Here is a 13,428-nt window from a genome sequence, read left to right as displayed (position 1 = left end):
TTACAAAAATGTCAAAGTGTATAAAAATTTAATATTGAAGCAATGGTAGAAATATATACATATATAACTATTGATTTACAAAATTTGTATCTAAATTCAGTCACTGACATTCTTATGTCTCTTGAATTTAATATGCATGTATATACATATGTACGTAAGTATGTATATATATGCTTAAGGGTGCGAATGGATCTAAAGATGGCTTCATTTTTCAGCTACATAAGTACATGCATTTATGTGTAATTTTGTATATTAAATACATTACATGCAAGCAGTAAAACCATGGTAATTCGAATTTCATAATTATTTTAAATAGTATATACAATAAAAAAGTATATGCACACAAACGCATAGAATATTGGATAGATTTTGTAAGTAGTGTTACGACGCTACACGCTACGGCGTGTATTATGCTAAATTCTTAGTTTTTTTTCAAAAATTATTTAGAGACACAACAAGTCACACTTATCAAGTTTTTACTCAAGCAACAATTTTGTACATATATGCGTGCTTTGTTTACATAAATGCGAACACTTTCTGTTTATATGGAGATGGAGTTAACCCAATACATATGTATCTATGTATGCAAGCATCATGACCGCTACCATAAATTTAATGTACATTTATACATACACAAATGTTCATTTACATATATACAAAAACCAACCAACGATATAAACAAAATTTTTAAAATATTTTACATATTTACGCACATAGTTGGGTATTTACGCGAACTCACGTATTTATCTTGTCACAATAAAAACATATAATACGGAAAAAAGGAAACGAGATTCTGTATACAATGAACGGAAAATTGTAAATAACTGCAGAAATTGTTTTCCTATTGAAGTCTTTCGTAGCTAGGGTGAGTTGTGAAAAACCAGATCAAAATGAGCTGGACTAATTTTCTCGATAAGTATTTTTTAATCGAAGCGAAGTATCGGAGGAGCAATTAGTTCCGCGCGAATATTAGTTTTTTTTTTTTTTATTTTGGACCAAAAGTAGTAAATTCAGTTAACTTAACATTTTTAAAAATGACGAGTACTGTGTATTTAAGTAAGATTATTAAGCATAATTATTTTCAACTTGGTGGCAACTGCTAGTTGATTATTTGAAAATTGAACGCTTCTTTTTGCCAAGAAGCGCAGTAAATCACAGGCCATTTAAGCGACACTTTCATAATTTAATCTTTTTATGAAAGCTCAGAGCCATGTATCTATCAATATATATAATTTTTTTACAAAAAAAATTATGAAAATCTAAAAGTACGTTTAAAAATACTACCGATTGTTAAAAATAATGCCATAGAATTTTAAAAGCGTCTCGCTTTTACAAGTTAGAAAAAACTCGTTTATAAATATATTTTAATGATAATTCACTTTCAGTGAATTACAATTCAGTAGTGTGGACACGTATCAATGATCACATAAATTGTCTGTCGACTTTTAAAAGAAACTAATCGAAATACTTGAGATTTATAAAGTAAGAATGGAGCATAATTTTGCTTTCAGTTTCTCAAAATATCGATAGTCGTTTTTTTTTTCCCACCACTTTTAGGATCTGCTTTCGTCAACAAATTGTGGTCTATACAGATTTAGATAAACGAAAAATTGTCATTCGGAGAAAGAATACTGGGATGTGGGAAACTACATAAATAATCAAATAAATTTGTTTGCAAACTTCTGTGAAATGGATATCAACGATACCTTCTATGGTAAAATAAATCATTCCATATGAAATAAATGAATTTGTATCAAATGTATATATGGACATTCATACATACACATAATTGTGCAAAATATATTTTATCGCATCTTCAGCTAGACAGTGAACATAAGCTTATAAAAGGACTATACACAACATTTGTTGTTATAAGAAACACCTACATATATTGGTATTCATATACTATATATGTACAGACACATGTGTATGCGTATCAGAGAACGGCAAGAGTGCACGCACCACGAAAAACAACGCGTACACACATGGTAGTTACTGGCCAGCACACAAGCGAAATTTGTGAGATCAACCTCAATGCCAATCAATTGCACAAATATGGATTACAGAAAATATGATTCAAGCAGCATTTTTGTGCGCAGAACAATTCTTTCCCGACAGCAAACAAACACAAGAAAAGGGTCAAAATATTTCTGAGTGCTTCTGTTTTGCTTTTCGCTACCTGCTGCCGCGTCGCCGTCGCTGCCAATGCAGACAAAGCGAGACAGCAAGCGATATTATGCCAGCCGATCGACCTCGCGCACTTTTCCTTTGCGCTTGCTTCGTTGTGGTAAAAAACACAACGGGACGGACTTTTCTGGATCTCTCTGGGTGTTGTTGCGCTGCTTGTTGTGGAGAGCCGCACAAGCACTTTTGTTGTTCGCGGGTGCGTATTTTTTCCCGAGTTGATCATTGTGGCGCGTAAATGTCTCAGCACTTGATTTTGTGTGTGCCACATTTGCCCTTAAAAAGTGGCCACAATGCCGTTCTCTGATGCTATACTAACCTTTATAATTTAGAAATATTTTAGAGATTTTATTTTGGAAAAGGCACAAAGTTCTCGAAAAAAGAGGAAAAAAGTGGACGACAATATTACTGCAACCGGTCAATTACGATAGCTATTATTAGAATAGAACAAACTGTACGTATCTTAGCATTTTCTCAGTAAGACCCAGCGTGTTAGTATACACTACGAACAGAGTAGAAGAACGAAAATTTAAATTGTTTAACAAATCCACATAAGGCAATACACGCATACACAACTAAAAAAACTAGAACTTCACATAAAAGTACTATTCAAAATAGATAATACATACCTTTATTTCATTTTACATTGTTAAATTATTTTAATTGACGCGAAAATATTTAATTGTGCCAAAACTTAAAATCATGTTAAAAAAAATTTTTTTTTGTTTGTTGCTGACTTTATAAAGCTTACAAAAAACCTAACATAATATTATAATTTTTTTTTATAAATTATATTGTTTGTGTGCCATTGCATTATCATGTTACCATGTATTTTAAGATTGCATCAGCAAGAAGTCAAAATTCTTACATGGAAATTTCGACTTATGCCAAAAAAAAAATCGACTTTGGGACCATAGTGCAGTGGTACAGTGCATTTATTTTGATTAAATTTTTTTTTTTTTTTACTTATTTTTTTACGGAAATGTTCCAAATCTGCTGGTTAGCTAAATAAAGTATGGTAAAAATATGCACCCTGTGATTCAAACATTCAGTAAATATATTTCCAATGCTTACTGTGGTCAGTTTATCATCGGATCAGTTTAGATCAAGTTTGTTTTTAATCATAACATATTCCTCTTTAAGATCAAAATAAGTTAAGAAACTTTTCTATAATAATTGTAATATGTTATGCTTTTCAGAAGCTATTGCAATCATTTGGGGCTACATTTCATATATTTTAACCTATATTGAGTAATAATTGACTGGTAAATGTCGTAAATCTGTAATGGGGAGCCATCTTTAATTTGATTGCTAAAAATATTTTAGCTATTTATCTAATGTCGTCCGTAAAGCAATTTTTATAGTTATATATAGTTGCACATAAAATATGCACATACTCAAGAAGAGAAGTTATTAAAAGTTGCAATCCAAAAATACGTTGCCTTACAAATTAATAGTGCTCGCATATAAATATATGCCCATAGATTTGGCATGCCAACGGTTCTTAACCCTCTAGTGCCCAAGGCCGCCTCTAGACGGGCAATGTTCAAAACAATAGTTTGAATTTTTTACTTTATTTTTAGATGTTACTTTGTTTTTTTGAGTCTATCTTTATTTTCTTTATAATAAAACGAGTAAAGATTAAAATTTTTACAGAAATTTTTTGCCTACTTTCCCAATGCCGTCTCTAGACGGTTCAAGGATCAAGGCCTTTAGAGCTCGATCCGTACAAAAGTAAAGATTTGTAGAGTAAACTTTCATTTTTAAGACATAATAAAACCAATAATAGTTATCTAAAGGGAAAAAAGATTTGGGCACTAGAGGGCTAAGAAGCCACGATTTAAAGGTGGATTCATATAGAACTCGATGAAAATGGATAAATATAATATAAAAAAAAAACAAAACTTTATTAATATCTCGCTTAAGCGTCCCATCCACAGTAGAGCATGTTGGCCGAGCTGCTCGTCGAGCTAAAATTTCATTTGCCAACTAATTAGTGGCCGAACATTGCTTGCCACACAAACAAAAGATGATTTCTATTTATTCTCGAGGGCGGACTCGCCAAACACACAAATTTAGAGACGACGCATTACGCCACCCACGATGAAAATTTCGTCGAGTCTGCACATGCTCGACCAACATGCTCTACTGTGAATGGGCCGCTTTAGTATCCAAGATACCAATACTAAAATATCGAAAAAAAATTTGTAAAATACATTTTAATAATTAATTGAAAATAAAATGAAAAACATTGATATAACAGGCCGATTCATATTGATAACGATATATTATTATTTTCACTCAAATATCGAAAACTAATAAAATGAAAACTTTATGAATTGTTATATATATTATTATATTAAAGATCAATGTTGATAGCGGCAGCCTTGCTTGACCACACCATTGTGTGGTACCTCCAGGTTGGCATCCTAGGACACAGCTTTGATACACACGATCATGTTGTTTCATACTATTTTCCCTGCAAGTGCCTGTCATAGCCCGATTTATACTCTCAGCCGAAGGTCTTCCTGAAATCCATGAATAGTACAAGTACTGTGGTTTCCCCCAGCTTCGGTAATTATGCATAGTGTGTCTCAAACCTGTTTGTTGTCTCAAGTATTTTCTAAAGGCATTTATTCAGGGGTCTCAGTAATGACGCTGGTATTTTATAGCTCCTGTTGAGTACAATTTGACCACCCGACAGATAGTGCTCAAATTAGACTTAATGCTGGAGAAAAGATGTACTAACTTAAGAAAACAATATCAAAGGTATCTCTTACGATTTTGTTTTATAATCCATTTCTGTGTACTTTGTGGTAGCTCTGTATGATAGGTAAAAAGCGATCCGTTCAAAAGAAAAGGAAAAAAGAAATAGTACTCCCAAAATTGAATGTATAGATATTTAATTTTTTTTTTTTTACACATATAACTGCTATAGAAAAAAGATTAATTTTGAACAATCAAAATTAAAGATTTTCGAATATTTTTTATTTGATTATTTTATATATTATTAATTTTTCTTTTTAAAATATTAGCTTCTTATTAACAAAAATGTATTACAAATAATTTAAGTTTTTCTAAGGTTTTGTTTTTTTCTTTATCATTGCTTGGCACACTCAGTCTACGGACAGACTTGTCGAAGCGCTGGGATTATGAAACACGAGTTACAGACAACATAAGTTGTTTCTTCTCGCTTTATCTCCTCGCGTATTTTTTATACACTTTGATATTTTTGTAAAAAATGGAAAGAGGGTATCATGAATTTGTGCAAATGTATGAAGCAGGGAGAATGGAGGCGTGGGCAGCGACTCCCATAACGTATATTAATCTTGTCAGCTCGACGCCCTGAGTCATGATAGCCATGGTCCGTCCGTCTTGTATAGTGCGTGGTTTCTCAGGTCAACTATAAGAGCCAGCGGCAACCAATATTTAGTGAAATGTAGGTGCTCCTATATCCAAGACACTACGCTTTTATTTTTACATTTTTTTTATTTCCTCCCCCACCCCCGCAAAACGAAAAAAGCGAATATAGAAGCAGGTACAAAAATCTTTAAAAATCTGAAATAAATCACAATTGCCTAGTCATGTCTTTGACAGATTGTGAAAATTTCAGAACGATCGGATAGGAATTATTTACATTTAAATTTTTAATATAGACAGCGGGGTGCACATGCTGACGAGCCATACAAACGTCGCTGCTGACGCTACATCGAAAACGAGCTGTGACGCGTTAGCTGTTTTGTGTGCATGTGTTTGTGAGTGCATGCATGTGTTTGCTGCGATGCCCTAGTCAAAGTGTATCTAAAAGATGGTGGCGCCCAACTTTAATTTGTCCACTTGTTTCAATGTCTTATAGTTGAGAAATAACACAAAAGGTTAATGCATGACCAATATTTGTTGAAAAAAATTTCTAAGAATGCAAATAAAAAACAATACCATTTAAAATTTTTTAAAATGCTTTTGAATCCTTAAGGTTATACCTAATATGTATCTATATGAAAACTCATATGAATTTTCATTTCGATAGATCCGTGTCTAAGTTTAACATTTAACAAGAGACGTTCGCTGCAACCTAACAACCATTCATCTAAAAATATTTAACAATTTTAAACACGGTTATTTTCTTTTTAGACGATTTATCATCGTTCATATCTTCCCCAAATGACTATGGTATCGATCATGCGGATTTTGATGACATCCTAAGCTCGACGATCTCTCACTTGGATCCAGCACTGGATCTCAACGATTTAATATCGCAAAGTCAGGAAACTCCAGCCCAGAACGACATATTTAAACCCAATGCATTGAAAACATCAACAACAAGTTTAAAAAGTTTGGAAACAGGCTATAACAACTCCTTAATGTTATTTGATAATCAAAGTGAAAGCAAAAAACTATCTACAAACTTATCTGAAGCGCCCGTGCTATTACCTAATTTAATTCATGATGGTTATACAACCTCAGAAATTGAATTATTAACGCGTGGCAATTTATTGGTGCATTCATTAAATAGAAATACGCCTTCTCCAACTGAAAGCTGTGGTAGCTTTAGCGGCAGCTCTACAAGTGGCGTTCATAGCGATACTTCAGATTTTTGGCAACTGAAAAATTCTGTATTTCCTACACAAACAAATACTCGATTATCAGTTGGACAAAATGTTGTTAAAAACGATCAAAGGGCTCAACAAAATTTGAACATTTCTTTACTTCAAAAATCATCATCTAATATCGATTCGCAAGTCTCAATTAATAATCCGTTCGAGATACATGAATCATCTGATGCTACGACAATAGGCACCCAAATCAAAGAAAAACGACGCTTTAAAGATGAAACTTTGAAGCCGATATCAACAGGTGTCAACAAAACAAAAACAATATTTTTGTCCTCAAATGACTACAAAGAGCTCGTACATAAAATAAACTTAAATGAGAAAAAAAGCCTTAAGCCCAATGGAAATACAAAACCACATATTCCAAAAATAGTCGTCAAAATCGGGAATAGTAAAACACAGTGGCACCAAAACAATATACAGTGTAAAAATCTCACGAAAGCACAAAATCAAAGCAAAAATGAATGCATATTTAATGGTGGAATCGATGAAAAGTTGTACAAGAAACACCAGAGAATGATAAAAAATCGTGAATCAGCTTCCTTGTCAAGAAAAAAAAAAAAAGAATATGTTGTCTCCTTAGAGACTCGAATCAACAATCTTGAGAAAGAGAATCACAGAATTAAAGGGGTAAGGTATATAGCGGAGAACAACCATTATTAATTTTGCATTAATTAATTAAATACTACCCATACCGTCAGTTGGTTTTCAGAGTACAACTTAACTATTGATAGGATATTTAAAAACCTTGTAAGGCTAAATACTCTACATCAATTAATTTTACGGAATATTTTTTTGTCTAAAAAATCAGGAAGACTTTTAATTGGTTTTCGTAAATAGCAAGCTTATAAAATTAACCGTATTCAATATAATTATACACTTTGACATTTTTGTAAAAAATGGAAAAAGGGTATCATGAAGTTATGCAAATGTATGTAACAGGGAGAAGGAGGCGAGTATATATTCTTGATCAGCAAGACAAACTGAGTCGATATAGTCCGTCTGTCCGTATGTATGAGTGCGTGTTTCTCAGAAACTATAAGAGCTAGAGCAACCGAACTTGGTATTTAGGTGCTCCTATACCCTGCAAAACAAAAAAACGAGTTTTAGCAATGAAAAACTACTTAAAATTCTGAAATAAATTACAAAAACGTTTGTTTTGATGCCGATGCCGAAAATTTGAGAACATTCGGATAAATAACTTAGGAATTATTAAAATTTTAATTTTCAATATAGACTTCGCTAGCAACGTTGCTGTTAACGCTACAGCAAAAACGAGCTGTGACGCGTTGGGTGTTTTGTGTGTATGTGTTTGTGAATGCATGCGGGTATATGATCTAGTCAAAGTGTATATAAAGGTTGGTTGCGCCTAACTTTAATGCGTCTACTTGTTTTTTATAGTAATTAGTCTCTTATGTATGCTTCTATTTGATCGTTGGTATTGATAAAGTTAATACCTGAACGTTATTTTACCCTAAATGCTTATCAGTATGACTGAGGACTAAAGGGGTGAGACCTAATTAGAAAGTTGAAAAAATTGAATTTGAGCCCCAAATGTTTAAGAATGCCCACAAAAAGTTTTATTGTCAATTCCCGATATTTCAGTAGATATTAGGCAAAACGTGAACACGTCCACCTTAAATTTATTATGACAACAAAAACTTTGAATCGCATTTTCTCCGCTTTCATTTTTTACATTTTTACTGAATTTGCGTACACACAACTTTTTGAAATGAATTTTTGAAAATTTTGTAGGAAATTAATTAATCTTCTATATAATCGAAAAAAAATTCAAAAAAAAAAAAAATTTTAAAGTATCTTTACGGTGCACTGTGGGATAAAATACAATTTTTTGTTGAAAAACGACATTTTTTACTTTCAGGCTCACAATTTTTTAGATTCATATAGAAGAAGTACTTATTTTTAATGTAATGTAATATCATTTTTTGGTTTCCGATATGGATTGCGACCTGTATCGTGTACGAAAATAGGTATCCTCGGCGACGCGTCCCTCTGCAAATGTGCTGATATTTCAAAAATAAAAAATTTTTTTATTGAGTTCAAACATATTTCAAAGCACAAAAAAAATTTGGTTGAGCTAAGTTAATTTTTGCACTGTCAAAAAATTTTTGCAAAAAAGCCCATTTTTAGGCCTTCTTATTAGGTCTCCGTCCTAAAGCTGATTGTCGAAATACTCCTTTCCATCTGTCTTGTAAGTACTATTTCCATGTTTAAAATTTGTTCCTCTTACTTTGGTATATGTAAAAAAAACGTTTAAAAGTTTAAGAAAGTTTAAATTGTCAATACATTACAAACAATGTTCGAACTGTCAACTTTCGCATTAGAAGTCCCATTTCATGTGAAATGTCAGTAGTCAGTAGAAATCAACCCCACTTTTTATACACTTCGACATTTTTGTAAAAAATGGAATGGGGTACACTACATGCACTACGCTACACACGCATGCACTCATAAACACATACACACAAAAGACCCAACGCGTCACAGCTCGTTTTCGCTGTAGCGTCAGCAGCGACGACGCCGCCTGCGTCGGCAGCGACGTTTGTATGGCGTGTAAGCAAGCGCACCCCGCTGTCTATATTGAAAATTATCGGTATTGGTCGAAAACATGACTAGGCATTTTTGGAAATTTATTTCAGAATTTTAAATATTTTTTAATTGTTTAAAATCGTTTTTTCGTTTTGCTGGGGAGGGGGGAGGCAATAAAATAAAAGCGATATTTCCTGGGAGCACTTACATACCCAGTTTAGTTGCTCTAGTTCCTACAGTTGCTGAGAAACACGCACTCATACAGAAGGACATGGCTATATCTACTCAGTTTGTCTTGCTGATCATGAATATATATACTTTATGGGGTCTGCCACGCCTCCTTGTCCCTGTTACATACATTTGCACAACTTCATAATATCCTTTTCCATTTCTTACAATAATTTCAAAGTGAATAAAAATAAAAAGCAAATGGACAGAATTTCGACAATAATCAATAGCAACAATATATCAATATCTTAAACGAAACCAAAGCAAAGGTAAACCTCAAGGAAATGCGCTTAGATGGCTTGTTGCTAATTTTAGAATCAATCATAAATTTTCGCTGTCGTTGACATGTCAAGCAAAAGGCTGACGAAATATGGATGGAAATGGATGGCTGGCTATTTGACGTGCATTAGCAATGAAAGATTGCCATGATGTTTCATATTTCCTTATTGTGTATAAGTTTCGCCTATGCAGTTAGTCTGCGCTTGCAGCCTAAGTGCCTAAGCCTTTCAATTCAATTCTATACAGTCAATTCTATACAGGATTGCGACAGAAATCACTAGTGAAATTGACCTCCCCTGAAAGCATATCATCCCTTAAATAAATGCGGTTGGGTTTGGGTATAGGAGAACCTACATACAACATTTGGTTGCTTCTAGCTCTCAGTTCTGAGAAACAGTTTGCCTCAAACATTTAGCACGGGCATGGTATCGCTCAGTTTGTTCTTGCTGATCAAAAATATATATACTTTGTGGGGTCTGCCACGCCACCTTCTCCCTGTTACATACATTTGCACAACTTAATGATACCATTTTTCCATTTTTTACAAAAATGTCAAAGTGTATAAGAAATATATATATTCACCCAAAATTAACTTAGATAAAGACTGTCTGATACAAGGTCTCGTACACACTTAAATGCTCTAAGAAATTAATTAATTATAATTCTCATTATAATTTATCTACTTGAGTTAGGTATATGTCAAATTCTGCTCATTTTCCATTAAAGCGAAGCGCGTTTCTCAATGTGCGCCTACATATTTATATACACATATATTAAATTTATATGTATATTAAATATATATATATATTATTATAGTAGAAATACTAATTAAGGAGCGCCCAAACGCTTGCATAGGGAACAGCAAATGACCAATACACTAATACGAAAACATTAACACAAGTAAAGATGCCGTTAACTCAATTTTATTTCATACACTGAAAAGAAATCAGGCATCACTTACTTGTCCAAAGTTTGCGCAGGCAATGATAATTTTGTATGTCCAGTGCAAGCTGTTTTAATTTTTTTAAGTGCACGCAAATTTGTCAAAGCAACAACAAAGTTCGCAAAATAATTTTCGACACAGCAACAACCACATGAAAGTGTTGTTGCCACGATCGCGCAGTCGAGACAAGGCAGCAATAGACACATGAAAGTGTTGACGCTATGCTCGCACAGGCGAGACAAAAAAATTTTGAAAAATTGTTTGTGAAATTTGCATTGGTTTATGGAAGGAGCGAGACCATATGTGTTAAATGCTTAGTGGTACTATGTAATACGTACATCGCAGACTTTTTTTCCGTCATCGATATTTTATTATTGTTTGATTCCATGGTTGAACAAACTCTGCTTACTTACGAATTACTTACTTGACATTCACGTCTGTGTCCAACTGAACTGTACAATTTTTGGGCTTGCGACCCTGCTTTTAATTAAGAAAGTATTGGATGTTATATAAGCAAAGAACACTGACTAACTTGGCCCTTTTTTCTACTACATTTTAAATGTTTTCTTTATTTTCGCAGGAAAATCTGACATTGCGAAATCAGCTTATTAGCTTGGTCAAAAATTGTAAGTGTCGAAAAGGAAATGCCTGTGAATTCTTACTTCACTCAATAAACCAAGCCAGCAAACAAGAGCATGAGGTGAAAATTGCACCCAAGCCAGCTTCAAAAAGTATTCGACAGCATATGAATGCTGCAACCGTAAAAAAAAATGTTGCAGTACTATTCGCGATGGCTTTTATGGTTACTTTAAATGCTGGAAATTTCAAATCATATTTGGGATCACAAAAAAGCGCTGATACATTAGTAGAAGGCCCTGACGCTAATATAGATAAGTCCATTTCATTTGGACGTCAACTTCTTTGGGTGGAATCTGAAGAGGAATATAATGAGAAATTAAATCGAATCAAGAATGAATCGGAGAAATTAGTGATGCCTCCTTTACATTTTTTACGGAGCAGCAACGGATCAAAAAATGCCCACTGGAACTATACATCAACACAAGGAAACATAAAAAAACATCCGCCTCTTAAGTATACCACGCTTAAATGTCATAACTGTGCATCGACTAACACTCAGGCCAACTTATCTGACTATTCTGGGTTGGCTGTTAACTTGAAAAAGCTAATTAATGGAAATGGCTACCATAATTTAAGTATGCATTCAAGATTTGCCAATATACAGAACCCAAATGGATTTAAGCTCACATCAGATTATATGCAACTGCCCGATATTGCGAGAACAACGACAAATATTGGGAAACGAAAAATATTTGTCGGATATAATGACCGGTTACCAGATATTGTAAATAAGCGTCAAAAAATAGGATCCAAAATTATTGATAGCAAAAAAAACATTACTAATGAGACAGGTAATTTCTTAAAGGGTATTAAACAGCAAGAAAATACTTTTTATGTATTGTCTCTAAATAAAGAAAACATACTTCTGTCATCATCAGACTATAATAAAAATGTTCGCCCTAAGATGTCGTTATTTCTTCCTACCGGTGATCCTTCTCAAAATGGAGACATCAGAATGATGCAAATTGATTGCGAGATTTTTGATACTAGTGAGTTTGAATTAAAATCTCACATGATCCCCGAAAAGCTACGTCCAAATACTACTATGTGGCAATTAAACTCAAAAAATTCAAAAAATGACATTAATATTGATTACACAACCAATAAATTGCAAAATTCAACAATGAAGTATGAAAAACCACGAGTTCGTACATATTTTATGGTTGGACCTAAAAATCAGGCAGACGCTTCAGCTTCCCTTGAAAAGACACGATTGGTTGAATTAAAAAACAGCATAATTAAAAGTAGCAAATTACTATCAGGCAACTAAAATACAATTGTGTTTTTATATTTCTATGTTATCTTATATTATTATTTTATGGTACCAAAAGATTGCGCTAATATACCGATTGGCAAAGGATAATTAGAAAATTATAAAATATAAATGTAGATAAAATCCTACTATATTTGTAAATAAAGAAATACATAAAATAAACAAAATTATCTTAGGGAACGTTTTCTTATACATTTGGGAAAACATTAAATTTTAAAGTACAGTAATACATACATATGTATAAAGTTTTCAGAAACTCAATGTTATTTAATGCAAAATTAGGACAAAATTCAAATGCGGAGATGCAAAGCACACACACTAGGAATAATGCAATTATAAATGCTAACAAAAAGACAGATCCCAAGAAACTTCCTGATTGAATTGATTTTGCAATTACTAAAAAATATCATTTGAAAATTTATAAGCGCAGAATGTCTTCAAAATCTCATGTTCTTTCGCCTGTTCTGATTAATCTACCCCAACACCCAGAATAAAATGATCAATCTGTTGGATTGATTGATTAAATATATAAGTTTACACATTGAACTAAAACTTTCATATAGGACTGAAGCTGACATCGACAAATTTGTAAATACTTCAGGGAAATAAGTATACATAAGTGTATGACTATTTTTACTGCTTATGAGCTTATATATATTCTACAATCTTAGGTTTTAATCTGTTATTGGTATGCAATACTCTACTCTTTCTTTCTGTTCTTA

The 13,428-nt window shown here is 33.0% G+C and overlaps 2 protein-coding genes and 1 long non-coding RNA gene across 4 annotated transcripts in view; 1 reads left to right on the top strand and 2 right to left on the bottom strand.

Annotated features, from left to right (window-relative positions):
* Nucleotides 1-830, bottom strand: part of LOC117135033 (protein Wnt-5) — a 36,398-nt gene extending 35,568 nt beyond the window's left edge. Inside the window, exon 1 of one of the 2 annotated variants that reach the window (XM_033294861.1) lies at nt 714-830. The gene's annotated coding sequence lies outside the window, so the exon portion shown is untranslated. The remainder of the gene's footprint in view (nt 1-713) is intronic. The other variant, XM_033294860.1, reaches the window with a different exon arrangement.
* Nucleotides 831-1,564: 734 nt separating this feature from the next.
* LOC117135036 lies at nt 1,565-12,810 on the top strand. Its single transcript, XM_033294864.1, has 3 exons — nt 1,565-1,714; nt 6,316-7,424; nt 11,375-12,810. The coding sequence occupies exons 1-3, from the start codon at nt 1,690-1,692 to the stop codon at nt 12,701-12,703; spliced, it is 2,463 nt and encodes an 820-aa protein (XP_033150755.1). The 5' UTR covers nt 1,565-1,689; the 3' UTR covers nt 12,704-12,810.
* On the bottom strand, nt 4,565-5,036 carry LOC117135037. Its single transcript, XR_004458958.1, has 3 exons — nt 4,965-5,036; nt 4,785-4,912; nt 4,565-4,712 (listed from the first exon to the last, which is right to left on the bottom strand). It is a non-coding gene; the product is annotated as an uncharacterized LOC117135037 (long non-coding RNA).
* Nucleotides 12,811-13,428: the final 618 nt, after the last annotated feature.

This window comes from Drosophila busckii, unplaced genomic scaffold (assembly GCF_011750605.1).
Source record: "Drosophila busckii strain San Diego stock center, stock number 13000-0081.31 unplaced genomic scaffold, ASM1175060v1 hic_scaffold_56, whole genome shotgun sequence".
In the NCBI taxonomy this organism is placed as follows: Eukaryota; Metazoa; Arthropoda; class Insecta; order Diptera; family Drosophilidae; genus Drosophila; species Drosophila busckii.
Note: the sequence above shows the minus strand (reverse complement) of the source record. Positions and strands in the feature narration are given on the sequence as shown.

Excerpts from the sequence above, each read along its gene's own strand:
- LOC117135036 (XM_033294864.1), top strand. The coding sequence starts at position 1,690 with ATGGATATCAACGATACCTTCTATG. Across the intron at positions 1,715-6,315 it reads TATCAACGATACCTTCTATG|ACGATTTATCATCGTTCATA; the intron begins GTAAAATAAATC and ends TTTTCTTTTTAG. Across the intron at positions 7,425-11,374 it reads AGAATCACAGAATTAAAGGG|GAAAATCTGACATTGCGAAA; the intron begins GTAAGGTATATA and ends TTATTTTCGCAG.